At 42.2% G+C, this 27904-nt stretch overlaps 1 protein-coding gene across 7 annotated transcripts; it reads left to right on the top strand.

The window, feature by feature from the left end:
* The first annotated feature begins 425 nt into the window (after positions 1-425).
* rc3h2 (ring finger and CCCH-type domains 2) lies at positions 426-27331 on the top strand. Of its 7 annotated transcripts, none has more exons than XM_080874441.1 (20): positions 426-607; positions 6714-7041; positions 7162-7279; positions 7765-8037; positions 8774-8949; positions 10324-10524; positions 11967-12099; positions 15190-15308; positions 15630-15742; positions 15850-16158; positions 16373-16575; positions 16685-16983; positions 17066-17212; positions 18881-19018; positions 20592-20756; positions 20871-21120; positions 21336-21420; positions 22496-22703; positions 22886-23040; positions 23165-27331. In XM_080874441.1, the coding sequence occupies exons 2-20, from the start codon at positions 6811-6813 to the stop codon at positions 23304-23306; spliced, it is 3465 nt and encodes a 1154-aa protein (XP_080730567.1). In that variant the 5' UTR covers positions 426-607; positions 6714-6810; the 3' UTR covers positions 23307-27331. The 7 variants fall into 7 exon arrangements, with proteins under 7 accessions (XP_080730567.1, XP_080730571.1, XP_080730570.1 ...); XM_080874445.1 differs by lacking the exon at positions 426-607 and adding an exon at positions 4406-4671 and having other exon boundaries at positions 7804-8037; positions 16688-16983; XM_080874444.1 differs by lacking the exon at positions 426-607 and adding an exon at positions 4406-4671 and having other exon boundaries at positions 7804-8037.
* The last annotated feature ends 573 nt before the right edge of the window (positions 27332-27904 follow it).

Raw genomic sequence — 27904 nt, 5'->3', positions numbered from 1 at the left:
CACTTGTCGATGCGCATCCTCTACCACCCTGCTTCTCGGTCTGTTCCTTTAAATGCTCACAGCCCACGCCTCGAAAAGCGGCTTGTTCCGGCTTGCCCCTTTACATCTTTTTATCCTTGCTCACAACATTAAACTAGTGCCATCCTCATTACACCGCTCCCCTGACCCTTACGCACCAGCCTTTGAAGCCGAACCGCGGTGCAGTTAGTAAATCATATCTGGGGTGGAGCGTGCCCCTCTCTGTCCGTGCAGCTCGGTGCTGAGTCCGATGATGAGGGCCAGTTCGGGAACCATCACTGGCGGAGCAATACCACCATCTCCTCGTTTCAGCTTCGGTTTGTCAAGCAGAGGGCGTGTGGCTCGCCGTACCTGAGAGGAGCGAGCGTCTCTTGTCACGTATTCTGCGAAAGGGGGGCAGAGGATTAAAAGCGGACCAAGGCACCTGTCTCTACTGCTCTGGGATGCCGTGCCGTGTCGTGTCAGTGTCGCATTAGAAATAATGTTTCCCCTGCGCTTGTTTTGCAACTGATGAAGAATAATTTTGAAGGCATGTTCACGTGGATGGCTATGAATATGTTTATTCCGGTGTTCTGGTGTAACGCGTGAGGTAAGTGACTTATCCAGAGGTGCGCGCTACTTTCTCCCGCTGCTCAGATTTTTCTGCAGAGCTTTGACATCTTGGGGTTGTTTACATGTTTTTGTTTAGGGTTTTTTTTATTCCCCCATCGTTTGCAAATAAGAGCTTGTATCGTGGCTCATGATCTAAAAAAAAAAAAGAAGAAGCAATGTCTATAATAACCATCATGCTCCTAGCGCATTAATTTCTAGAATTGAATTGGCACTGGTGTTATATTAAAAGAAGGTGGGCTGTAGTTGAAATGAAGTGACAGCACTTAAGTGAGCTGGGAATACAAACGAGGGGTTTTTCTGGAAAGAGTTGAGGCACTCAGTGGCAATATGTGAAGCGATATGAAAGTAGATGTGCTGCTGTAATGGTGGAGACTGCTTAATGTTGGCTCCAGTGCGCGGAGATCGCTTCCAAGACAATGTGAAATTTATGGAGTAACATCGCTGTTGCTGAGAGAGTGACTTCTTGAGCCGTAGCAGAGCAGTTTCCAAGTCCAGGTGTTGCATATTATTTACCGCCGCTGTCATCTTAAAGTTTAAGCATGCAGCATGGCCGCCCTGCAGGGAAGGTTACTGTATAACCTGCTGATTTGCAACTGGAAGCAACCTTGTGTTCTAGCATTATTAACCAAAGGTGCAGCAGCCCTCCCTCCACTTTGCTGCAGACACAAATCACAGGCAAAGTGAAACAGACTATGGTGCAGTGTGTATATAATATATGCTGTATAAAACAACCAGCAGCAGCTTTGTGAGATGTATGAGTGCCCTGCCTCCCATTTAGACACTACCCCCACACACTGTGATGACAGACATAATGAATAAATAATCACACAAGCCCACATACCCCCACAGTACACTGAAAAAAACAAGTGACATGACATGGTGAAACAAGTGATATGAAATGTAATGAACTCACGAGTACCATTGTCTTATCAGGGTTATCTTGGCACTGTTATGACTTAGAGTTGCTAAGCTTTGACAACATTTAAAACGAGCTGTGTGGTAATTCCAGTGTATTGGTGCGACTTTATGTTATGGTTTTATATCGCAGGCTCGAAGTGCATCAGCGTTCTGTGCTCCCTGTGCAGCAGATTGGATTTTCTGTGCCCTTTGAGAGTCTTGCAAACAATTACCTGGCGCCATCATTTCTCAGTGTTAAAGTCTAACTTTCCCTTCATCCTTTATCTGCTGCTGACTGTCATTTGCATTTATTGTTTCCACTTCACAGAGGTGCTGCTACCTACTCAAATAGAAAGTTTTCATTCATATAAAAACTGTCACTGTGAAATGAGGTTTTCCGATTTGCGATTTTGAAGCATCCATTAAACTTTAAAATGTAAACACTGAAAGATGTTATTAAAATGTTATTGGCAGCAGTGTTGTGCGCGTAAAGTTTCAGCCTTGTTGTGCTTCGATGTTCCCACGAGGCTTGGATGGTAAAATTATGGTAAAATTATGGCTGTGATATTTGTGAGGTTGAATTTAACAGGTCATTGGCACGTTGGCGAAAAGTGTTAAAAGTCACGAGTATTTAGAAATATTTCAGCCTTTTTTAATATAATGTGTAGACATATTTCAGAGGCATTAAATATGAATAAACTGGAGCTGTGATGTGTTCATTACAAGTAAATTACGTTTCGGTGGAAAAAGTAGGAGAACCCAACAAACCCCCCACCCACCCAACTGCACTTTATTGTAAAACTCTTGAAAGCATTGATATGTTTTGCGAAAATGTCCTTGGCCTTCATGAGCAGCATTAACTAAGCATGTTTTTCAATGGCAGGAGGAACCGGAGGTCCCAGAGGAAACTGTGTACGGAGAAAACATGCAAACTCCACACAAAAAAAAGGCGTTGGGTTTTGAACCTTTGACCTTGAGCGACTGTGGTGCCTTATTCAGTAGCAGTCATAACACACACCCGCAGCATAGTGTATCAATACATAATTAGTGCTTTGTGCCTCTTCTGTTTTTTTCTTCTTCTCTGTTTACACAGATATTGTGATGAATCACAGGGGGGGTCTTGTCATGCTGGTATTGTATTGTGAATCCTCGATACAGGAAATGTGGATTGACAATAAAAGGGAATGTCAGGCATCCAAATACATTACGTCAGAATTTGGCTTAGAGACAGTTACAGTCTGAACGTCTTGGACTGCAAAGCCACAAGGAGGCCCTAAACTTATAGCTGTCACAGCCAATTTAAGATTGTATTGTCTAAGCACTGCATAACTGCTTAAAACATGTTTTCCTATTTCACTTTTACTATGCGATGTTGGCTTTAAAATTGTTTAGAAATACAAATATTTCCCTTTGTACGCCCCACGTTCTTTGCTTTCTTCATACACAGAAGTGTATGAAAAAGTAGTGCTGCCCCTGAAGGGTCTCTCTGCAGATACTGGGGGGGTGGAATAGAGGTAACTGTGCCACATCGCTCCGCTGGGCCTACAGAAATACTTAAGCGGGAGTCAGAGTTAAAACATCATGACCCAACACATTCAGGAATTGGTGGCGGCAACAGACGCACACGTAAGGTGTAAGGGCCGCATATCAAAATTCACCCATCCATTGTTACTACATGTCTGTTAGCTCTCACTCCAGCTATGACCTAATCCTGGTGGCTAGTGGGTGTGTTCTGCTTGGACTGAAGCCTCATTGGCTGTCTGCTGGATGATCCTTACTTCCGCTATTCCTTTCAAATGTGCTGCCATTTTCAGTAGCAGAAATTAGGTTTCAGTGTGTAGCGAAAACCTGTAACTGTAACAAGGACTTGAGCTGTGGCATGATATTTTCTAAGAGCTTCAACTGTGTTAACTCAGTCTTAGTCCAAGCATAAGTGATACCCATGTGATGAGCTAAATGTCACCCCGATGTAGAGTATTACTTCAAGTCCTGTAGAACACTCCCTAACAATCTTTGTCTGTGTGTGTGTCTCTCTGTGAGACATGCCAAAGGAAACTCCAGATGCCCCCCCCCCCCCCCCCCCCCCCCCACACACACACACACACACCCAGAGGGGGCCAAGCAAGGCCTCACAGCCAGATGATAGCTCGCCAACTGTTGGCTGTAAAGACACAATGTACTTCTCATCGTCAACTGAGTAGAGTGGGTAGCTCAGCAGCAACCATGCGAGGAAAGCAAAAAACTGCTTTGGCCTTGTGTGTTTTAAATTTCACCAAGCTCGCTTATATTGACCCTCTTCTTTGTTCATGCTCTTCAGAATGTCTCATTCTCAAGTGAGAACTCGAGGCGCTTCTGCCACAGGCATCCCCGAAAGAATAAAAATTAAAAAAATCATTGCTCATAGGTTAATTTCCCTTTTTTAGTGTAATCAGAAAAGGAGAGGACCTCGATGAGGAAGTTGTGGTCTGCAGTAATGCACACCCACTTCTTTCTGTCACAAGACTGGAAGTATTCATGACTGTGTGGGCTTTGTGTCTGTTTGTATGTGCATGCTCTGCCTAAATGCAGCAGTGATGCACTCATGCAAGAAATAAAAATCTTGTGTCTATTATGACATTTTTTTTTGTTGCCACTCATGTGATGTGAGGTACTCATGCTTTTTATTTTAATAGTGGTGTGATAGCGTAGGCTTGCATCGAGCAACCCGGGAAGTACTGCTGTACCTCGAGCACTCAGGCACAGTTGTAGCTGGGGCTTATTTGTGAAAAAAAAATGACGGGATAGCAGTTTGTCAGAACAGGAACAGGTGGCTGTCAACGTGACTACAGACAGTGAATCACGGTTAAACAGTTGCCCCCAGAGGCTACACCCCCCTTAATCTGCAAGGACTCACAGAAAGACATTATCCGGCTCACGCGCCGTGGTAAAACTCCCCACCTTCTTGGTTTTCCAAAAAGCCCCCAGAAGCCGGTTCATCACATGAGTGTTACCTCACTCTTTAGCAGGTTGTGGGCTACAAAAGCTGTAACCGGTGTTATATTTGGGCTTCTCGCGGAAGGAAATATGACGCGCGAGGACAGAGCGGGGCTATCCACGCGGCCAAGCAGAGAGCGCTGCCGAGGCGAGTCGTGGGTCGTTCCGAAGGTGCGTATGTCTTGTTTTGCAGTAAATCTGGCAGGCTGCCATTTATGTGATTATGGCTGCATATGGATTTGCAGGACTTTTTGGGCATATTTGCTGTTTAACGCGGAGTACAGCACGTGCGTAATGCGCACAGTTCCTCTCTTTTTTTTAACCTCCTTCTGCTGCAAAGTTGCCATTGTTAACAGACTTGGTTTTCATAAAGCTTCCAAAAATAGTATTTAAAATAAAATTAGAAATGGTGTCTTTTTCTGGTTTTGGATAATAGTTCTCCATTAGTTTGATACATGCAGTACCTACACATGTAAACAAAAACCGGTCCAGCCGATTAACAGCTCCCTCTAATCGTCGTCTTTTTTTCAGTTGGCGTGTGCGTGATAAAGTTATTTTATTGTATCTCTAAATCCGTTTGAGTGAGGGCACCAGCTGTTGTTATTTTAGTGAATATTGTACTTTGAGCAGATGCAACAGACTATGAATGCAACAGGCGCTCACCATTTGAAGGCAGTGTTAAACATTTTGTATAGTGGAGACGGAAGGATCATGTTGTGTTTGATTTTTTCCTTTTTGTGGTTATATTTTATGAAAGGTTTTGCGTTTGGTCAATAACCAGCTATGTATAGAAGCTTAGTCATGAGGCTTTTACACAGAATATTAGCACATTTGCATGTGTGCTTGTCAGTTGATTCTCTCTGTGTCAGCCCTGTGATTGACTGGCCACCTGTCCAGGGTGTAGCCCAACTCTACTTCCAAGACAGCTTGGCTCTGCTGACCCTGAGTTCAAAATGCAGCTGAGAAAATATATGAATGAATGGGTTTGGTCAACTGAATCATCTACTGACAAGATGTTTTTAATCATACTTTCAGATTAGTCATAACATCTCTATAATATACTAAGTATTTCATATATAAATAACATGCAATATAATACAGAAAAAACAAAACAAAAATAAAACCACAGCATTACTTTATCCCATAAACAAACATCCATTATAAATTCAAAAATAAACCTGATACTTTTCCTCCTCTCTCATGCTGTACACAGTGAGTGGCTAAGCCTGACTCTTCTAGTAAATCACAGCAGTATTTTATTAAAGCACTAATGTAATCTGGATGTCAATGTAGTAAAATAGAGTATCCTGGCATTATATCCTGCACATTGTGCCAAAGCGACTCAAATCTTGAAAGCGGCTTTTGGCTTATTTCCGATTATCCGTGCACATGATTTAAAATATATTGGAAAATGTATAATTACGTTTTGTAAAAATACAAAACAATGGATATTAAAACCAGTATTAATGATCTAGAATTGCTTTGGGTTAACTTTTCATGATACTCTGTGTGTGTTGGTGCAGTGTTGGGCTTTGAAATTGTCCTCACAATAAAAAAAAAAGATTCTGGTACTATTCAGCTCTATGTGCATAGCTGTCTGTGCACAACTGTCAGTGCTTATCAGTTATGTCCACACTCATGCACACTCAAGAGAAGGTACGGTATGTTATAAAAAGCAAACCAGGAAGACTCAGCATGACTAATTTCAGTCTCACAATCATGTAAAACTTTTCTTTTGGCTTCTCTACTAATATACATTCTGAACTTTTGCACTCTCATAACAGGTTCACAAATAATGCTGTTAAATTCTCTTTCCTACTTGCTGTTGTTGTCATCGTCTGTTCCCACTTGTTGTTGCTTTTGTAATGAGATCGGTGAAATATAGACCTGGACTTGAAACTGTGTTCTCGCTGAGGAGGTGCCATTTATTGCGGTGTGTGTTTGGGGAACACACACCTACCCAGTGGCAGCTACTTCTTTTAGGAAGTTAAACGGTTTTATTGCCCTCATTGCAAATAATAAACGTATAACTTTTATGACATGTGAGGGGCTGCCTTTGTACTTTGCAAAATGCGTGGAACTGAAATACCTATCCAGTGTTCACACTTGCTGGGCTTCATGCACATCGGTCCAAATGATATTTGAGTTCAAATGAGATATATTAATTGATCCCTAAATAGCTAATTCACATCTTTACATCCTGTTCCTTACAGTCATCGTTGGCACTGGCAAGCAGGTGCTGTTGTCGGGGTCGTTGACATGCGTTCCACCTGAGCTCGGCATCGCCTGTCTCGGTGGTGTGGTGGCAGGATGCCAGTGCAGGCGGCCCAGTGGACAGAATTCCTGTCCTGTCCCATCTGCTACAATGAGTTTGACAGCAGCGGCCACCAGCCCATCAGTCTGGGATGCTCCCACACGGTGTGTAAGACCTGCCTACACAAACTGCACCGCAAGGCCTGTCCCTTTGATCAGACGCCGATCAGCACCGACATCGACCTGCTGCCTGTCAACTGCGCCCTGCTGCAGCTGGTTGGCGCTCAGGTGAGGCAAAAAAGAGAGAACTCCTGTTTATGTGAGCGATTGTGACACTGTCACAGTGAGAAAAGCCTGAAGCTTTATGTGTTTATATATCTTCTGTGTTCATCCCTGGTATGATATCAGGTCCCAGATGTTCAACCCGTGAGTCTGAGCAGTGCAGCAGAGGTTAAACACTATGAGGTCTGCAGGATGTGTGTAGAAGAGCTGGCTCTCTACCTAAAGCCCATCAGTGGCTCAAAAGGTACTGTATGTGTGCTTTGTGTGGTACATTTGGGCAGTTGTGAAAAAGAATTAAGCTCCTTATATTCAGTGCGTGGGGACTGCAGTTGGGCTGCCTGTGTAACTTGGCATTGATGATTCTCACACTTCTCACGATGCTGGAAGCTTGTGTGCTTTTATAAGGCTGAAGGAACATTCATCTCTCTGCGGACTATATAAAAAGAAGATTTTATTACTGAAAAAGACTGGTTCTTTGTTCATAGACTTCCGGTTTATGGGATTGGGGCAGTGTTCATCATTTTGCTCAATGGTGATCATATCTGGTTAAGAAGGAAAAGCAAGGGTTTGGTTGGAGGTTATTACATGCATAAGAACACTGACTGCTCAGCTGTTGTTTTTGTGTAGGAGGATAAAGTTCTTCTTAATTTGTTTTTCTTCAGCTATTATTTAATTGAGACTAAATATCTGATGACTAAAGTGAATGCTTTCATTGTTATTTGGTTTTAGAAACAGTGGGTTTAACTCCGGAGCTGTCGCTTAATACAGGTGTGGCAAACCTGAGCCCGAGTGTGCTCAGTAGGCCCATGCAGAGGAAGCTGGTGACCTTGGTGAACTGCCAGCTGGTGGAGGAGGAGGGTCGCGTGCGGGCGGTTCGGGCAGGCCGGTCTCTGGGGGAAAGGACAGTCACCGAGCTCATCCTTCAGCACCAGAACCCCCAGCAGCTCTCTGCAAACCTCTGGGCTGCAGTGAGGGCACGGGGCTGCCAGTTTCTGGGACCCGGTAAGTGTGCATGACAGAAACATATTAGCTATATCACATAGTGCCTCTATACTCATGCCTGTGTGGCAAAGCACTTTCTAATCACAGCTAAATTCCAACCATTTGCATAATGTATATGCATCATCACTGGAGTGCTGTAAGGTATGCTAAAGATGTAAACATGTAAAACATGTTGTCTTAAAAACTATCACTTATTAAACATTTGACACTCTGAAGTTTTAAATGTGGAAGCAGTGCAGTTAAAGAGTTTTCCTTAACATTAACGATTCATGCTGTTAGACTAGATTTGTGTCACCCTGTCATCTTTTATCAAGTCAGTGGACTCATTGTGTCCAGAACTGTTTAAATTGCTTCATCAAACCGCCTGCTGGTGCTGGAACCTGGTGTCCTGTGATGATTACTCATAGGGCAGATTCTGACTGGGAAAGATTTTCTTGTCATGATAACACAATGAGTTCATTTAAATCTGAGGACACCTCCAAAACCCTTTGTTTACTAGATATAGACTTGCCTTTGTTTAGTCTTTATGTAACCAGTGTTGAATATTCGAATATGTATAGCATGTGCATGCTGCCCATGTCACTGAGTGTGTTTGTGCTAAAAAGTTCTCTCTTTTCTCCCCACTTCCTCTTCATATACTGCTACTTTCATTCTGACTTCCCCCTTCATTACCACCTTTTTCCTATCCTGTCAATCTCTCAATCCTTGTACAACCCTCCAACTCGTCCTCCATCAGCTATGCAAGAAGATGCACTGAAGCTTGTCTTACTGGCTCTGGAGGACGGTTCAGCTCTGTCCAGGAAGGTGCTGGTTTTGTTTGTAGTCCAAAAGCTTGAAGCTCGATTCCCCCAGGCCTCCAAAACCAGCATAGGCCACGTCGTGCAGCTGCTCTACAGGGCTTCCTGCTTCAAGGTACAGGCAGTAGATGTATGCACACTTACAGGAATGTGTAAACATGCTGCAATGACAGGTTCTACATTTCAGTGAACTGAACAAGCAAACCACAGATCATTGAATTTGTTCTATGTCAAACGTTACAAAACCATCACCATTTGGTGCTGTCCTAAGAACCCAAGCCACGATAAATGGCCTCATTAATGGAGGGGACCTAAATAGATTGTCGGGTACGACTACAGGTTTCTTTTCTGATGAGGCGGTGCTTCAGATTAATATCCCCTTTTTGGCATTGGTTTTGTAGGTACTTTCCAGAACTTACATTCTCGTCAGTACAATGTTTTCCAAAAAAAAAAAAAAGTAAAATAACGATTCGTTTAAAATTAGTCATAGTGTCTGAGAAAGCTTTGCAAAACTCCCTTTCAGCTGTGGATGGATATGAAAATGAGCACAATCCAGTGGATTACAGTGTGAATCCTCTCCACTTAAATACTGGTACTAATAATTCATAAAAGGCCACTTCTTTATTAAGAAGATGGGCTTCTTTAAATATATTTTCGTGTGTGTGCGCATCTGTGTGCGCGCGTGTGTATTTTTATGCCTGTTATCTGATGACAGACATCGCTGGCAGGGCAGAAATGCCAGCTATCTGCTTGTGATGCAACGGCAGTTTATATTTGCACCTGTTGCCCCGCCTCGCAGGACAGACAGAGACATCACAGAGATACACAGAAAGATAAACGATGCAAAGATAGATAAAGGAGTAAAGACAAAACCTGATCGTGAAATTTGATTGTGTTTTTATATTTGTAAACAGCTGACAGTTGGTGTCTTATGATGATTACTCATAGGGCAGATTCTGAGAAGGGGAGAGTCCCTTTGTGTGATCTGAATTTGAGTGTTTGAGTCTGAAGACACCACATGTTGACAAAGTGACGGCTCTGTTTGATTTACGAGACTAATTGCAAACACGACACTCAGCATTTGAGGTTTCACAGATAGAAATGTATTGTAATTTAAGGACAAGGAGAGTTAACAGGAATTTAAAACAGGCACACATTTTTCCAAAGAAGCCATGCAGGTGTGCATTATAACAACATGATTTCATTGCTGGTACAAAATTACCATAGTAGCCTTAATCATTCAATTTTCTGACCCCACAAAACGTCAATGGTGTTGATAACCTAAAATTGTGCCTCAGTTTTAAGTGCACTATTTATAATATACACAAGAGTACATGAAGCTTTATTTTGAAATCGTGTTAAAGTTTGATTTTTCTTTTTTTTTTGTCTGTCTAATCGTATTGGAGACAAAGGTCATTTGTGTCCTTGTCTCTTCTTCTCACTCCCCTGTCTCTCATCCCCTCTCTCGCTCATCCATCTTCATCATCAGGTGACAAAGCGTGATGAGGACTCCTCCCTGATGCAGCTCAAGGAGGAGTTTCGCACATATGAGGCACTGAGGAGGGAACATGACGCGCAGATCGTCCACATCGCAATGGAAGCGGGCCTGCGAATCTCACCTGAGCAGTGGTCCTCTCTGTTGTATGGAGACCTGGTCCACAAGTCACATATGCAGTCCATCATTGACAAGGTACCATTAGGCTTCGTGTCCTCACCTCTGGTGACCGTGTGCAAGGTTGTGACAGCTTGAATTTGCTTTTTAAAATTTCAAGCAGTGTTTATAACTAGAGATGGCACGATACCACTTTTTTATGTCCGATACTGATATCACAAATTTGGATATCGGCCGATACCGATATAAATCCGATATAGTGTTTTTTAATCAATAAAACTGTTTTTTTAATATCTTGCTGCTTTTTGTATAAGTTCATACTCAAGTTAAAAAAAACAAACAAACACTAAAGCTAATCTGTTATACCTGTATGCAAAAAATACACTGCACCCAAAATATTTCATAGTTCAGCAATATTGATCAATCTAATAAAGTTAAACCTACTCCATCCTCCCTATTCTGGTATTTTAAAGAGTACTTAGCGTAAATATTAAGCAACCTAACTAATAGTGTTCTAAAACTCCCAGCAAAAAAGAAAAAAAAAAATAGGGAACCACCCTCCACCTCATGATGCTTAATCGACGTAATCAACTTTAATTTGATGCAGTGTGAAAAAAATGCTCAGAAATCAATTATTTTTCAAAAATAATTAAATAGATTCAACATCTTCAACAGAACTGCAGACTGCACAGATGGTACCTTCCCAAAGGAAAAAGTAGTATAGCTTACTAGGGTATATTAGACTTAACAGTTACTATATACAGTAATGGACTTCTATACATTTTACATCAAATTAAAACTTTGGGTGTAAGATTTGGATAATTATTGATTAAAAGCTCGACATTTTAAATGAGAATAAGAAGGAAAAGTATGTCTTTGTGCCCCCTTTTCCCTGTTCATGCCCTATCGGCCCCCCTGGCTAAACTTTGCTAGATCCGCCCCTGCACAGTTACCAGCCGTCAGCTACGTAGAAAAAGATCCTCGAGTAGAAAGTAATATTAAATAAATTCTAACGACAGCTTAACAAGCTTAAACGTGCTGCTGTTGTTCAGCTGCTGGTTTCCTCTTTCTGGGCAAAGGTGACTCGATATATCAGTTGTTAAGCTTAACGCGGGAATGCTTTACAAACATTCAGAGATGAACTTACACATTTGCTTTACTTCTCTCTGGGATCACTTCCTCGGAGATGAAATGCCGGATTGGTAGCGAGGCTACAAATACACACAGCCGCTCTATCACGTGACGCATACTGCTGCTACGTGCTACGGTTATGAGCCGAGTTATGCCATGTTGCAAGTTTTGTGAGGTGCTTTTTTGATATTTAATGGATCGATTACATTTTTTATTTCTCTCCGATATCCGATCCAGTAATTTATGTCAGTGTCGGACCGATACGTAATATCGGATTGGTCCATCTCTATTTATAACAAGCGTCTGGAGAGCGGAAGCAGAGGAATACTGCAATCATCTGTTTATTAATTCCTTGAAAAACGACCATCATCTTCTTTCATCTGCTCTAGTTGCAGTCTCCAGAGTCGTTTGCAAAGAGTGTTCAGGAGCTGACGATCGTCTTGCAGAGGACAGGAGATCCTGCCAACCTCACAAGCCTTAGACCACACCTAGAACTGCTAGCCAACATAGACCACAACCCAGGTACGTCCCTTCATTTAACACCATGGATCTCAAGCTTTTTCTCCACATGCCCCACACTCCACAGTTTGTATCATTTATTAACAAGAAAATAAGACCCAAGTCAGGTTTTTGTGAAATAAACGGTGGGACAATAGCATCAGGTTTGTTTGTTCATTTGCTTCCCTAGCATCCTCCTCTGTCACATCAACCCATTGCTTATCCTCGTTCAAAATCTCTGTCTAATATCTCCACTCCCCCCATTTGCACATGTCCAAACCATCTCAGCTTTGCCTCTCTAACTCTGTTTATATTGCCCACCTTATTCAATTTTTTTTATTTTCTTTTATACACTGAACAAAAATATAAACGCAACACTTTTGTTTTTGCTCCCATTCCCCATGGGATGGACGTAGAGACCTAAAATTCATTCCAGATACACAATATAACCATCCCTCCCAAACAGTGGTCACAAATCAGTCCAAATGTGTGGTAGTGGGCACATCTGCTATATTGAGATAATCCATCCCACCTCACAGGTGTGCCACATCAGGATGCTGATCTGACATCATGAGTAGTGCACAGGTGTACCTCAGACTGCCCACAACAAAAGGCCACCCTGGAATGTGCAGTTTTTTGCGCTATTGGGGGTCTGGGGACCCAGAACCGGTCAGTATCTGGTGTGACCACCATTTGCCTCATGCAGTGCAACACATCGTCGCATGGAGTCTATCAGATTGTCAATTGTGGCCTGTGGAATGTTGGTCCACTCCACTTCAATGGCTGTGCGAGGTTGTTGGATATTCGTGGGAACTGGTACACGCTGTCGTATACACCGGTCAAGCACATCCCGAACATGCTCAATGGGTGACATGTCCGGTGAGCATGCTGGCCATGCAAGAACTGGGACATTCTCAGCTGCCATCTGCCCTGAACAATGTGAACCATGATTCATCCGTGAAGCGCACACCTCTCCAACGTGCCAGACGCCATCGAATGTGAGCATTTGCCCACACAAGTCTGTTACGGCGACGAGCTGGAGTCAGGTCAAGACCCCGATGAGGACGACGGGCATGCAGTTGAGCGTCCCTGAGACGGTTTCTGACAGTTTGTGCAGAAATTGTTTGGTTGTGCAAACCAATTGTTCCAGCAGCTGTCTGGGTGGCTGGTCTCAGACGATCTTGGAGGTGAACCTGCTGGATGTGGAGGTCCTGGGCTGGTGTGGTTACACGAGGTCTGCGGTTGTGAGGCCGGTTGGATGTGCTGCCATATTCTCTGAAACGCCTGTGGAGACGGCTTATGGTTGAGAAATGAACATTCAATGCACGGGCGACAGATCTGGTTGACATTCCTGCTGTCAGCATGCCAATTGCACGCTCCCTCATTGCTTGTGGCATCTGTGGCATTTTGCTGTGAGACAAAACTGCACATTCCAGGGTGGCCTTTTGTTGTGGGCAGTCTGAGGTACACCTGTGCACTACTCATGATGTCAGATCAGCATCCTGATGTGGCACACCTGTGAGGTGGGATGGATTATCTCAATATAGCAGATGTGCCCACTACCACACATTTGGACTGATTTGTGACCACTGTTTGGGAGGGATGGTTATATTGTGTATCTGGAATGCATTTTAGGTCTCTACATCCATCCCATGGGGAATGGGAGCAAAAACAAAAGTGTTGCGTTTATATTTTTGTTCAGTGTATATTTTTGTTTATTAGTTCACTCCATATTTCTACCCCTGGATATCCCCAGTGACTCCACCTACAGTAGCTTCAACAGGCCACTGGTGTGGACTGCCACATAGAGAACAGTATTCATCCATCAATCCATCCAATTTCTTGCACTTATCCTTATGAGGGTCGCAGGAGGGCTGGAGCCTATTCCAGCTGCTGTAGGGTGGGAGGCAGGGTAACAGTATCCATATGGTTCTAATTATTAGGGTTTCAGAAGGATTGTTGAGTGAAAAAAGTGCTGCTTACATGCCAAAAGGCAAATTGCGAGTGCAAGACAGAGGGAAAGTTATGATTCATCATGTGTGCTAAACATTTACTAATCAAAACATAATGACTAAGTGTTTGATGTCTATTTGTCTTTTACATACACCCTCAGCACTCAGAAATGTATTCTGCACTGTGCCTCTCAAATCATTAGACAATATATTATACATGCTGCATTACTGCAAGTGGCTATATTTTCTTTGGTGTCATGTGGGATATTATCCCTCTGCAGTGCTGCTGCTGTGCTACAGCCAGCAAAAAACTGGAAGCTTGTGCTTTTCAAACAAAATAGTCATGTGACCTTCAGCTGTACAATGTATTTTGTGTTAATTATCAAATCTTGACATCTTAATGCACGAAGCCAAGATCTGAATGCTGTAAATATTACTGTGACATTTCATTATGATAGTATTTAGCTTTAGCATTCCTGCTTTCATATCTTCTTTAGTTATTAGACTGTGTAGGAACGTCCAAAAAGATAGAAATAACTCTCCAGATGGGGAGAGTATTAATTTGACTTAATGGTAACAGGGTCTCAGTTGTTTATTCTATATTTTCAGTGGGCTACACTACAAATTTCTTGGTTGAATTCTACTTGGGCTTTCTGTAATTTAGTTCTGTGAATAGCTCACACTTACATGTTTCGGATCATCAGACAAATTTAACAATTAGCCAAAGATAACCTAAGTAATCACAAAGGGCATTTTTAAATGATGATTTCATTTATCAGTGGAAAAAAGCTATCCAAACCTACCTGTGTGAAAAGTAATTCACCCTGCCCTGCCCTGTCGACATCTGTCATTCTGGAAAGCATCACAAATAATGTCCAAGGCTTTGGAACTTCAGTGAACCACAGCCAGAGTCATTATCCACAAACGGAGAAAACCCAGAAGACTAGTGGACCTTCTCAGGATTGGCTGGCCTACCAAAATTACAGTTCCACTTTTGGGTGGAACTGTTTTAATCCCACTATTGGGTTTAGGAAGCACATTGAGAAATATGGGTTAGGGCTAGTAATTCCACCCTTTACACAGAACAGTAGATTAAATTTTGTGGATTTCTAGTAATAAAAACCTCTGCTTAACAAACTGTATGTTGTCGTTCTGTGTGCAGATGCTTCCGCACCATCATGGGAGGAGCTCGAAAGTGTGATGCTGGCTGTAAAGCTGGTGGTTCATGGTCTAGTGGAATTCATACAGAACTTCAGCAAGAAGAGCCATGAAACTCCACAGGTACCCTGAGGCTAACAATTATAGTCGCAAAACAGATAACCAGGTATAAGGTGGGATGTGCTGCAAGTTTGTAAAAGACCATTAACATAATATATATTTTAAAGAGCTGGTAGAGCTGTTAACAGCTAACAGATTTAGTTGAGAGGACTGAACCTCGTCTTTAAAAGTATAGCCAAGCGAATAGAGACTGAAATTGCCGTGTGAGTCTCATGCGCCTGGAAAAGCACTGAAATTGTTGTTGTAGGGAGATATGTTCATTATAGTAGGTTTACCTATGAGATAAACGTAGTAGTTTAATAGTTGGGTCTGTGCATTTTGCAGCCTCAGGCAAACAGCAAGTATAAGACCAGCATGTGCCGAGATCTTCGTCAGCAGGGAGGCTGTCCCCGAGGAACCAGCTGCACATTTGCGCACACACAGGATGAGTTGGAGAAGTGAGTGTGCAACTACATAACTTCCATTTTCTATGATTAAAAAAAAATAGCATCTAATACATGTCCATTATACTGAATGCTCCTGTTGTGCATCCTTTACTCGATAGATTTAGATTGAGGAACAAGAAGAGCAGCAGTGTGGGCCGTGGGTTCCCTTTAGCGCAGGGGGGAATGAATAAAACTTTCACCATGGAGGGCAGCATTCACTCTGATGTGTCTGGAGGAGTAGGACAGGGGCTCAAAGGCAATGGAGACAGCACAGCCACCATGGCGGAGGGAGTACCCAGCCTAAATCACCCTCAGCTGATCTCCAGAGGGCTCGATGTGATGGAGGAATCTAAGCGAGCTGTGCCAAATGGAACTAGTGGGCCCAATGTGTCTGGCTCCAACAAAACCACATCTGGGTCAGCAGAACAGTAAGAGTTGTTTCCACCTGTTTGCTGATGTTTACATCTTCTGTTGTTGGTATTTAACCCTGTGATCAATGTTAATTTTGCTTTAAGCGTAGCACTGCTGTTTATATGTCTAAGAGAATAACTACAGGTGAAAACTCTAGCACCATATGAATTTCCAACTCAGTCCTAATCTTGTACTAACTCTTTTTCTGTGTGTTGTCATTCGGTTCATTAGGAAGCCTCTCTCTCCTCCCAGGACTCCAGTCAGCCACTCATCAGTGATGTCTCCCTTGACCACAGTCGGACGGTCTGATGGTGGTGCTCCTATACCCAAACATGGTCAGTTTATTCTGCGTCCATCGCATCCTTCTCAGGCGTCCGAGGTATACTACCAGGAGCCTCACTCCACATATGACACTGCCCACTATCAGCCAGCCTGTGAGTTTGTTTTTACACGAAGTTGGATGTGCAGAAATACTTCACTGTTGTGCGATAGGCGGAAAGTGCTCATAGCTTCTGTTTTTCTTCTTTCCCTCCTACTCTCCAGCAGGTTCCTATTACCCATCAAGTCTTCATCCCCCTCACAAACCTTGTATGGCTCGGTTCCTGCGATCCTCCAACGTCCCAGAATCCTCTCTGCCACCTTCCATTGGTCCTCCATCTTCTTACCCAAATGAACCTCAAACTCCACACCCACCTTCTTCGTCTTCCTCGGGGTACCCATCACACCCGCCTAGAGATCGAATGGGACCTCACACGTTCCATGCCCACCCAGGGCACCCAATGGGCCCTGCTCATGGAGTTTACGCTCCCCTCTATGACAGCAGGAGAGTATGGAGGCCTCAGGTGAGCAATCTCGACTATCATACTACCATAAAGTGTGGTAATTCTGCGACTTTATTTGTAATGTTGATGATTACATTTGCAGCTGTACCACAGAGAGGACGCCAGGAGTAACTCACTGCCTCCAGAGGTGCTGCATTCCTCTGTCTACCAACCTCCACTCAGGGAGAGGTTCAACTCTCTAGACAGCAACTACTGTTCTGGAGCTGAACATCGTGCAGGGCTACACAGGGTAGGGGAAACAACCATAGACTGTATATAAAAGACATACTTTTTGTGTTTGCATCGAAGCTTTGTTTAATCTATGAGTCTGTAGAGCGCAGTTGTCACCATGTAAACGTGAACGTTTCACCCACATTTGCGACTAAAAATAGACCTGCAATAGAAACGTCTCTCGGAGCAGGCATGTGAATAAAAAGTATGACAACAGCCCACACGGCCCCCACTTTTTAAACAGAAAGACTGATAATGCAGCAGCAGCAGCAGCAAAGACGATGATGTCATAATTTATACACACTCAGAGCAAAGAGGCAGAGCTGTTACCGGCACAGTGAGCTCACAGTGAGTGAAAAGAAAATGTTTTTCTAGCATCCAAAACAGCAACACTGCTACTGTAATCACCATTAAAATCTTTGCTGGGAAAAAGCTCAGATATTATGGAGGGGACTGTAGCTGTCAGAGAGGGGGTAAATAAATGATAGAACAAAGCTGTAAATACATTTCATCTCTTCAGTTAAGTGGGCATATGTAGCGTGGGGGTGTACAGGAATTGGCACACTTTTAGAGCCAGCCCCAAGTGGTCTATTGAAGAACTGCAGCTTTTGGCCCTTTATCTTCCAACATATCTTCACCATTGCCGAGGGCAACACTCACTACTAATTGGCTGGAAAAATAAACTTTGCTCTTATCAGTAACATCTCGCTTAGACATTTAATTCAGTGGTGATATTGTAATTTCCCCCATGGCTCATTTGAAGAGCAGAAGTCTTTAAAATAAAATAAAAAATATATATTTGAATTATTGATCAGTGGGCATACAGAGAGAGATAAGTGACTGAGTTATGCTGTAATTAAAAAATAGTGGTCCCTACTGAGGGAAATAATGCTAACATCCCAATATATCACATTACCTTATCAATTTTTAATTGGTGGTGGTCTGTGTTACACTGAACAGATTTATTGCTTCTTTACAGCAACATCTCCTCTCCTTCTCTTACTCTTTTTACACCCACATATCGCCTCACCTCTACCTTCCCCTTCAGTCACAGAGCTGCAGCATGGAGCTTCAACCTCCTTTATAGTCCTCCCACTTCTCACCCGAATATGTCTCTGCCTCTCCCACTCACTTGTCTCCTTCTCACATCGTCGTATAGCATTAGCAGCTATACTGCTGCAGTGCTAAAGCGCACTTCACCGACAGAGCTACATTACCTGTCGTACATAACAAGACTCGTTTTGTAGGGTGTATTTGTGGAGATAAAAGTGAAAATGAGGAGATGCAGTGTAAAAAAAATCTGCAAAGAGCAAACAAACATGATCCCATCTGGCATTATTATGCGTTACTAAAAGCCAAGAAAAGAAAATGAATCCACTAAGTGCAATGCAACTCAGTATCCCCCCCACTTGCATGTACACGTGATGAGGAAAACTAATAGAAAAAATAACCACCGTGAACATTTCTCTGACACATAAAGGACATTACATTATCTTGCATAGTTATTTACAGTTTCCACCCTGGCTGCTACCAGTTTCAGACCTAGGCCACACAAGTGCAGAAGACTGCAAAGGCTGTATCAATACTACCATTTTGGGTTCAGATATATTATTATTCATATTATTCTTATATATGCTGTAATATCTCTGTTGATGTTTCCTCCCCTGCCCATCGCTTCCCTCTTCAGGACTACGGACGTGTTGCTCTAGGCTATGAGGATCTGTTCAGAAGGAAGCAGGAACAGTGGGCTCATCATCACCATCATCACAGTGCCAACAGACCCTCCCAGTCTTCTCCCATCTTCACCATCGATTTTGGGACAGAGGTATCAAAGCAAATAAAAGAGATGCCCGTTTCTCCTTATTTACACACACACACACACACACACACACACACACACACACACACACACACACACACACACACACACACACACACACACACACACACAACACTTTTAAGGGGATTTATTGCCATGACAAGTAAAACTGCCCTTCTTTTTATTAAATATTTATTAACGTGCTCACTGCAGGCGGATGAAGCTACGAAGGGGTGAATTGGTTATGTGTTTTAACGGTTTTAAATTATGTTGTTTTTTAATTCCTATCCCAAAAGCTTATGCTTCAGCTGTGTCCAATGCTATTTAAGTGGGAGATAGTTGCCTAGCAACTGTGGAGGAAGATACCATAGCAATGCACAATTGTGGCGTGTGTGGGTGTGTGTGTGTGTGTGTGTTTGTGCGGGAGAAAGTGAGAGAGAAAAAGAGAAGGCAAGACTTCACCAAGCAGTGACTCAGGCTTTCAGCGGAGTAAAGCTTTGTTTAACAGTTTGGCAGATGTCTGTTTGTGAAAACATCCACGATTAAATCGACCACTTATTAGGTGCACAACTTTTTTAATTGTTTGCTTAACACGTTCAGTAAAATTTGAAAGACTCTGCATAACAAGAATAAGCAAATAAGACCAAGGAGACTGGCTGTCGGCGCAGTGATTTTTGCAAAGTGTCAGCACTGGCAGCAAGTGCAGAAATTCAACTTAGTGAGTACATGTGGCTGCTATATTTTAAGGACGTTACTTTGCTTTTTGCATGGTCTTGGAGGAATTGAATCCCATCTAAACCCACACACAGGCTGCCAATCTGTCACAGGGATGACCAACACGCTCTCATCTCAGGGTGTCAAATACCGCCTTTCTGTCAGATTGCTGAGATATGAACAAAGTGTCCTTTGACTCACCGGCTGCAGCAATATTGTATGCTGGGAGATAACTGTTCTGTTTTAAAGAGTGACAAAGTCCATATAGGGAAGCAAAAAAGGGTGGGTGTGGTTTTCAGTTACCAATTCTTAAGCTTGGGAACAGTGGTTTCTGTTCTTTGTGTTTAACACTTTGTTTTGATCTACACTTTAATTTTGCTCTTGGTTGTCAAGTTCAGGATCATTTGCAAATTATGCTAAAGGATACTTAATGCCTTTAAGGTGGTCCTTTAAAGGTGTCCATACGTGGTGAGTTAAGACCAGCTTCTTGTTGCTGTAACCAGGTGTCACACAGCACAGGTGCCAAAGGAAACCAGGCAAGGTGACAGTATTTAATGAACTGGGAAAGAGAATGGGCACCTTAAAAATATGTTAGCTTTTCTGCATGATTTATCAAATGCAAAATATGAAATGTTGAACCAGCATGCCATTCACACAGCTGAATATTTCATGGCATATTCCTGGCCGAAGATCAGCGGAGGAAAAAAAAGGTGTAGCTATTCTCCTCAGGTGCCTGAAAAATTGAAAAATAAATCTTAAATTAAATAAATAAATAAATGTCCTTGACCTTTAGGCAAGTAAATCTAGAGCAATGAACAGCAAGCACAAGTCATTTTTTTACTGTTTTTCTATCTCTCTCTTTCAGCATGTGGAAAATAGTGGAGGTCAGTGTGTGGGATGCAGGTTCAGAGGTGATGAAGGCTTGGCTCACTACTCCCCTTGGTCCTGTGGTACCATCGGGCCCTGCCTCAGCTCATTTGAGCCTGAAACGCTTGCGCACACCTCATCTCACGCCTGCTCTGAGCACTCGGTAAGGCTCTTCATATATACAAAAGGATCAATTGTTTATTGCAAAACACAGAATTTTTGGCTGTGTACAAATGTGTGCGATCGCTTTAAAATGTGCACGTGTTTTCCCATGCAGGAGTTGGACAGTAACGAAAGTAGAGGTGGTGGCGTCGGAGATAGCGGCGTCGGGAAGCGATGGCTGCATTCGCTGGATAACTACCGTCGCTTGAAAGACGAAGACCCGATCATTCCCTTTAGTGAGGGGCCCATTATCTCGAAGTGGGGGGCCATTTCCAGGGCGTCCCGCACAGGCTACCACACCACTGACCCTGTCCAAGCAACAGCCTGCCAAGGGAGCGCCAGTACCACTCCCATCAACTTCAAAGGTGAGCAGGGATAAAAAACGAAAGAAGATATCGTACGAAAAACTCAAAAGGGACCGAAAGAGAAGAGAAAAGATAAGAAATGTTTAAAAGTAGATCAGTACCTTCTTTGAAAAGAGTTAAAGCACAATCTGATGTTTTTTCTTATATTGCTTTATTTGGTGTGATTCAGTTGTTTTTACAAATGTTTTACTTTACAACTCTTCATTCATTCATAGATTACAATGCTCACTTGGATCACAGTGACTACAGGTGGAGCTCCAGAGGATCAGACTCTTCCAGCCACTCCAGTTTCCTGGAGAGGTACAGCATTTACATTCAGACTCTGTCCTTCTAGTTTTTTTTTCATTGCTGTCATGTGAAAAGGAGGTTTTCACAGGGCTACGCACACCATTACTGCCTCCATAGGAATTAAGAGGGTAAGTAGCAGCCAGATGCTGCTAATCAAATGCACACGATTAACTTATCATCACCAAGAGAGACCACTGAGATAAATGCAGAAGTTTGGTTAAATTTCGGGAGCATACCCAGCGGTGGGCATCCCATCACATTTACCCCCATCACATTGTGCAACAGTCAGAGCTAGAAATCAGACACTAGAAGCCTCAGTTAGGATTTTAAAGTTCAGGACGGAACAATTAGAAGAAGACCGAGCAAGTATGGTTTGTTTGGAAGGGCTACCAGGAGAAAGCCTCTTCTTTCAAAAAGTGACATATCAGCACGGCTTAGGCTTGCAAAGTTTCATCTATACAAACCTGTCCTTGGAACAGATGAGACCAAAGTAGAGATGTTTGGCCATAATGCACTGTTCCATCTTTGAAGAAAATCAAGCACAGCATATCAGCACAGACATCTCACACTAACTCTAAAGCACGGTGGTGGAGGGTCGATGAATTAGGCTCATTTTACGAGCCCAAGGATCTGAGCATCTTGAGTTAACAATAAACTCCTGTGGATACCAACATATTGTAAAGTGAAATGTGAGGTCATATGCTGGACCACTTAAACTCAGACCTAATTGTGTCATGCAGCATTACAGTGATATCAATCACAGCAGCAACTCTTCAACACATTGGCTATGAAGGAATCAAGGTGTCACAATAGTCCAGTCAAAGTCCAGACCTAAACCTGACTGAAATGCTCTCTGATGCTGGGCCATAGAGAGCTGTGCAAAAACAAATGTGTGCTAACCTCTATGAATTGCAGCAAATTCCTCTCGAACGATGTGAGAGACTGATAAAGTCATATAGAAGACTATTACTTCAAGTTATAGCTCCTAAAGGCCTGTGGAAATGTTATTTTTTCACATGATTGTACATGACCACACAGTAATCTTTGTTTAAAAAAACTGATCTGTGCCGGTCTGTGCTTGCTTTAGTGAGCAGCTCTGTGCTTCAGAGCTACATGCCAGACGAACTTCAATAGGGAGCGGAGAGAAAATTGTGTCTGATCTGAAAGCTCACCGGACCGCCTTTAGCCAGGATCAGGACCGAGCCGAGAGCGAGTCAGACCCAGATCGAGACATTGAGCTCGAACTCTGTGCTCTAGACATGGAGGATTCGGACCAGCAGGAAATAAAGTCTCAGGTCAGTATGATTTTGTATATGCTGACGCTATATGTAGTTTCATGTTCTGAAGATTGATGTTGAATTTGCCCAACTCTGAACTGGGAACAGTCTCAGTAAAAAAACAAGTTGAGAAAAAAAAAGGTTTAATTATCGACCAGACCTCTTTATCCTTTGTCTTGTGTTACAATTTTGCCTCACAGGAGTCGTTAGACCTGGTCACCCCACAGTCTCAGGATGCTTCCCTTCTCCTTTCACCTCCGTGCTCCTCTACCCTCATCTCATCTCCTGCAGCAGAGCACCCACAAACAGAGTCAGAAAAGATGGATGCTCACCTGTTGAAAAAAATGGCCTTCAGGTGAATTACCATGGTATTCACTGTTCACAGGATTGCCCCGAGTCTTGAGTCATTTTTGACTTAAGTGACGCACAATCTCTCGCTGTCTTCCTGTCTCACATCTTTGCTCTCTCCTGTTTTGCAGGAAGTCTCTGTCTCCAGGAGGGTTAGTCTCAGGAGGTCTGGGCATTGCGAAGCTCCAGGTTGGACCCCCTCGACTGGGTGACACTTCTACCCGGGCTTGTCCCGAAACATCTGGGCCAGAGATGCTGCTCAATGGAAGCTAAGAGGACACAAAGTCAATCACTGACCTACAAAGAGCTACACCTGAGTTCCACATCCTGGTTGAATGGAAAACCTTTTAATTCCAGCCTTCATATATGTTGATCACATGCCTAACTGAAACTTGACAGATAATGGTCAACAGCCTGTGCTGTGCCACGCTGCAAGGTCAAGAGTTATACACATTTTACTAATTTTCCAACTTTGCTGTTTATGGCTAGGAAGGTAAATAGCCAGTTTTCCCATATAGTAGATGCTGAACTTGTCTGTGTTTGCTGTGCCAAATCTGGTCATATTTACAAGGAGGGTTGGAGAGCTCTTAAACCATCCGATCGGTCACATAGGATTGAATTCATTTGTTTCGTTTTTTTTGGGGGGGTTTTCTTGTCGTTCTGCATAAGCTGTCAGATAAAGTTTATGGGTGACAATATGATAAGTGAATGTTCTTCAGTTTTACCAAGTTTACTGAGATCCTTTCTCCCAGTATAGCATTGAGGTACACAGGAAATTAAACAGAAGTCATTTGCAGCAGCAGACCCTCCAATTACTTACGCCTGTCCCAAACATTGAATGCTTTGACATTAATTCGCTGTGTGTAATTTGCATTTAGCTTGTGCCTTGGAAAACATGCATTTCCAAAAGTTTCAAAGCAGGTGCTGGTTTATGGTCAAGGCCCACATAGCTTTTTAAAGGGTAAACAGTGGGATTATTTATCCCTTTTTTTAGGCGGACAAAATTTTTTCCATGTCTTATTAGGCTATAACAAATGCCTTCTCTGAGCAGCCTTATGTTTCATATTGACATTTCATTTTACGTCTCTGAAAAGATTAAGACATAGATGTTACTTATACTGAGACCAAAAATAGAAAGGGCACGGCACCCTTCTGAGAAAATAAAAAAAAGAGCAGCAGAGGTCTTTAAAAAGTGCTGATAGTGAATCAAGCCTCTGTCTTTTGAGTCATATGATCTTTTAAACGTTGGGCTCTGGATTCCAGTCCTGTCATGGGATCAGAGGCACAAACATACAGACCTAAATTTTCAAAAGATCACTGATCACCTAAGGTCAGTTTTCTACTTTTTTTTTTTTTTAAATGAATGATACAATACTTTTAACATAAATGTATTTTATTTAGGAACAGACTTTGTAGTTCAAGCAGCAGCTAGAGAAAATGTAATGAATTTCTCTACAAGTCAGTTTTATCTCTTTGTGCCTGTAGTGGCACTAATCAGCTACTCTTATTAAGTTAAAGAGTTTCACGCCGTCATGTGACTGCCATTCACACAAACATGCAATACAGTGGCCTTTCTCTCCTTAGCGTGGTCTAAAACGAAGCATGTGCTCTACAGTCCCCCCGCTCACACACAAGCTCTGTTTGTTTACCATTTCAAAGGTGTTAACAAACACAAATGTGATCTTAAAACGGAACTGCATTTTAAAAAGTCCACCGTCTATTATTTCCGGTCCCGTCATTTTTTGTTTGTTTGTGTATGTGTGTGTGTTGTGTAAACAATATTTACCAGCTGTGCGTGATGTTTAAAGGTCAAGCCTACCCAAGAGAGGGACGCCACTTCGTGCATCTGTTCATCTATAAACCTTTGTTTTACTTTTTGAAAAGTTTTGGTTAGTTTCATTTAACTAACTTCTGTGAAGTTGTTTGTTTGGGTATTTCTGTATAGGTTTTTTGCCACTCTTTTGTTGTTAGTTGTGTGTTACATTGTGGTAGACTTGCTTTCTAATGTTTGTCTGTGTTACATTGCCGTGTGCTACTTCACCGTGGCTTTGTTTCAATATGGGTGATTTCCATACAGCCCTGCTGTGCCTCACTCCTTTTATAAATATGAGGCTTCTTGTCATGAGTGAATTTTTCTTAGTGACTTTAATAAATACAAAACATGAACCCATATATATATATATATATATATATACATACATACATACATACATACATACATACATACATACATACATACATACATACATACATACATACATACATATATATATATATGGGATATAAAGTTATGAGGTTTGTTTACATCCAATTCTAAATCTTGAGGTCGAAAGCTAACTGATTTTCAAGTCTTTCAAGCTCCCTTAATTTCCTCTTATCCCCGCTACTGTACCTATTTAAAAAACAAACTCAGAAACATAAGCATTAACATCTTTTCTCTCATTATTTTATAAAAGTAAAAGGAGAGAGAAAGAGAGAGAAGGGAATTGGATACATTGGTCTGAGCATTTCATTATAACTTGATGTGATACTCTTTAGAATTTAAAAAAAAAATTATTTCTTTATTTTTTGTTTTGTGTGACCGTGAAAGCCAAGGGCAGGCACAGGGATTTAGCTGCTTCCAGACGGTTATTAAATCAGCTCAGCTACCTATACTATCACTCTGCATCTGTTTACAGCTTCACCTTTGAAGTACAACATAATAATGTCAAGTGCCATGTTGGGTACAGTACAATCAGTCTCTGAAATCCGCGCCCCGTCCCACAGCTTTTAATTTTCCTTCCCCTGTAAACTGTGCGAGGAGGGAGAGGCTCTGTCAAGTCGAGGAGTGAGATACTTCTCTTGTAGTTGTGCTTTGTTCCATTAGAGGGGGCTAGCGGACCCATGTCTGTTTTGAATTGCTCAGGGAAGTCTTAATTTGCTCAGCTACTTTGGCTTTTTCTATATCCATCACTTTGAATATTATGTGGAAGTATTTGCCTGAATTTCACTTTGCTGATAACTGACCCTTTCACCCCAACCATGCGTGGGTTAAAGTGTTAGCACTGATTATGTTATTTGCCAGTGTTTTCTTTGCCTCTCGGTATTAAGTATTGGCTTTGCTATTTGTGTTCACATGAGAAAGGGCTGGGCACTACTGTATGTAAAAACAGTATTGTGAGTATTGAAGTAATGTCAAAGTGATACTCCCTGTTTCCTATAAAGTGTCTGGAGCACTGCTGTAGTGGCTAACTGCATTGCACTGCACTGATTCTCCCATCGCACCCAGCGAGTGCCCCTTCCCACTTCCCTTCAACCCACCTCCTAAACCTTGGCCCTCCCTGCATCCTGCGTCATGCATGCGATCTAATCCCTCTTGTGATGGCGGAGGAGTAATGACAATTCTGTAGTTGTGATACAACACACCCAGCGCTGTAAGAGTTCTGCACATGCCCACTGTGTGGCCACGTCAAGTGCTGAAGTTTGCTTGCAGCATTTTAATTGCTTGCTCATGAAAATCAATTATTGTTTAATAGAGATTATATTATTATTGTTATAACCACATTTGGTTGTTGTGGTATTTTTTTTTTCTTGGTATATTCGAAGTCTGCTTCTTTTGGATATGAAAGTTTGCTAAAAATGTTTTTTATTAGAAAAAAAGTGTCGCATTATTCTATATTATATGGGGGGAAAGCCTGTTTGTTGATTGTGAAACATATGAACTGATGTTTTCTGACTATTCATGTCTGTATTAGACATTTTATTTGCAAATCTATTGTTCGATTGAAATGTAAACTATTAAGAGATGGTACACATCCGTCATTGTATACAGTCTGACACCATCATTAGATGGACTTTTAGTATAGACGCTCATTTATACAACCTGTGATAATCAGATATAGTTAAATGTTTAAGTCATTGGGGCAGTTGTGTAATGTTTCAGAATGAGGAAACTACAATCCTTAAGAGACGGTATATCCAAAAGGTCCCCAAGATGAATAATACTGTTATGTATTCCATTTATTTCCTTGGAAATATCACGTTGTGAAAGGTTTCCCTTTTACTAATTGTGCAGTAATGCAGGGCTGGAGTAAAGTCTAACCTATGGTGGTGATGATTTATGTGCTCTTAATAATGTATGAAACTGTTTGAGTTTTGTTTTACTGACTGATTCTTCTGGTGCATTTTCTGGCTTGTTCAAATGTATTACAATGACTTGCAGACAGCTTGGCCCAGCGGCATACTGCTTCGGGGTTGCACTGAGACGTTAAGTTATGAAAAAGAAGATTTTAGCACATGAAATTGCATGCTATAATAAACCAACAATAGTACTGTGTGTGTGATTCTTGTCTTGATTTGTCTTGTTATAGGATTAGATGCTGGAGCACATTTACAACAATTAACAACAAGAGGTAAAATCCACCAAAAAAGGTCGAATCCATACAAGTCTGTATAATAACGGCCATCAGTCAAACAATACTGTTTGCTCTGGGTCTAAACAGAGCGCGTTGTGTGCGACGTCTTCTTTTGCGCATGCGGGCCGCTTTGAGGGTTCACACTAGAGCACGTTTGCTGTCACATTTTATTTGTAGTGTGAACAAGCAGACAAAAAATTTGGATTTGATCAAAAAATCGGAATTGAGCATTAAGACCTGCAGTGTGAACGTAGACAAAAAAATGACCTCTAGATCCACCCATGCATCCAGGCTGGAGAACTGAGAGAAAGCCCACCCAGATATGAGGGGAACATTAAAAATCCACATACAAAGGCCACCAGGCTGGATTCAAACCTGAGACCTTTGCGCGCCAAGGTGACAATGCTAACTGCTACACCACTGTGTTAATGATTTTTCTTTTCAATGTGATTTCCTAGGATCTTTTTTTAAGTAGAA

The sequence above is a fragment of the Rhamphochromis sp. 'chilingali' genome, assembly GCF_963969265.1.
Source record: "Rhamphochromis sp. 'chilingali' genome assembly, chromosome: 2".
Lineage (NCBI taxonomy): Eukaryota > Metazoa > Chordata > Actinopteri > Cichliformes > Cichlidae > Rhamphochromis > Rhamphochromis sp. 'chilingali'.
Note: the sequence above shows the minus strand (reverse complement) of the source record. Positions and strands in the feature narration are given on the sequence as shown.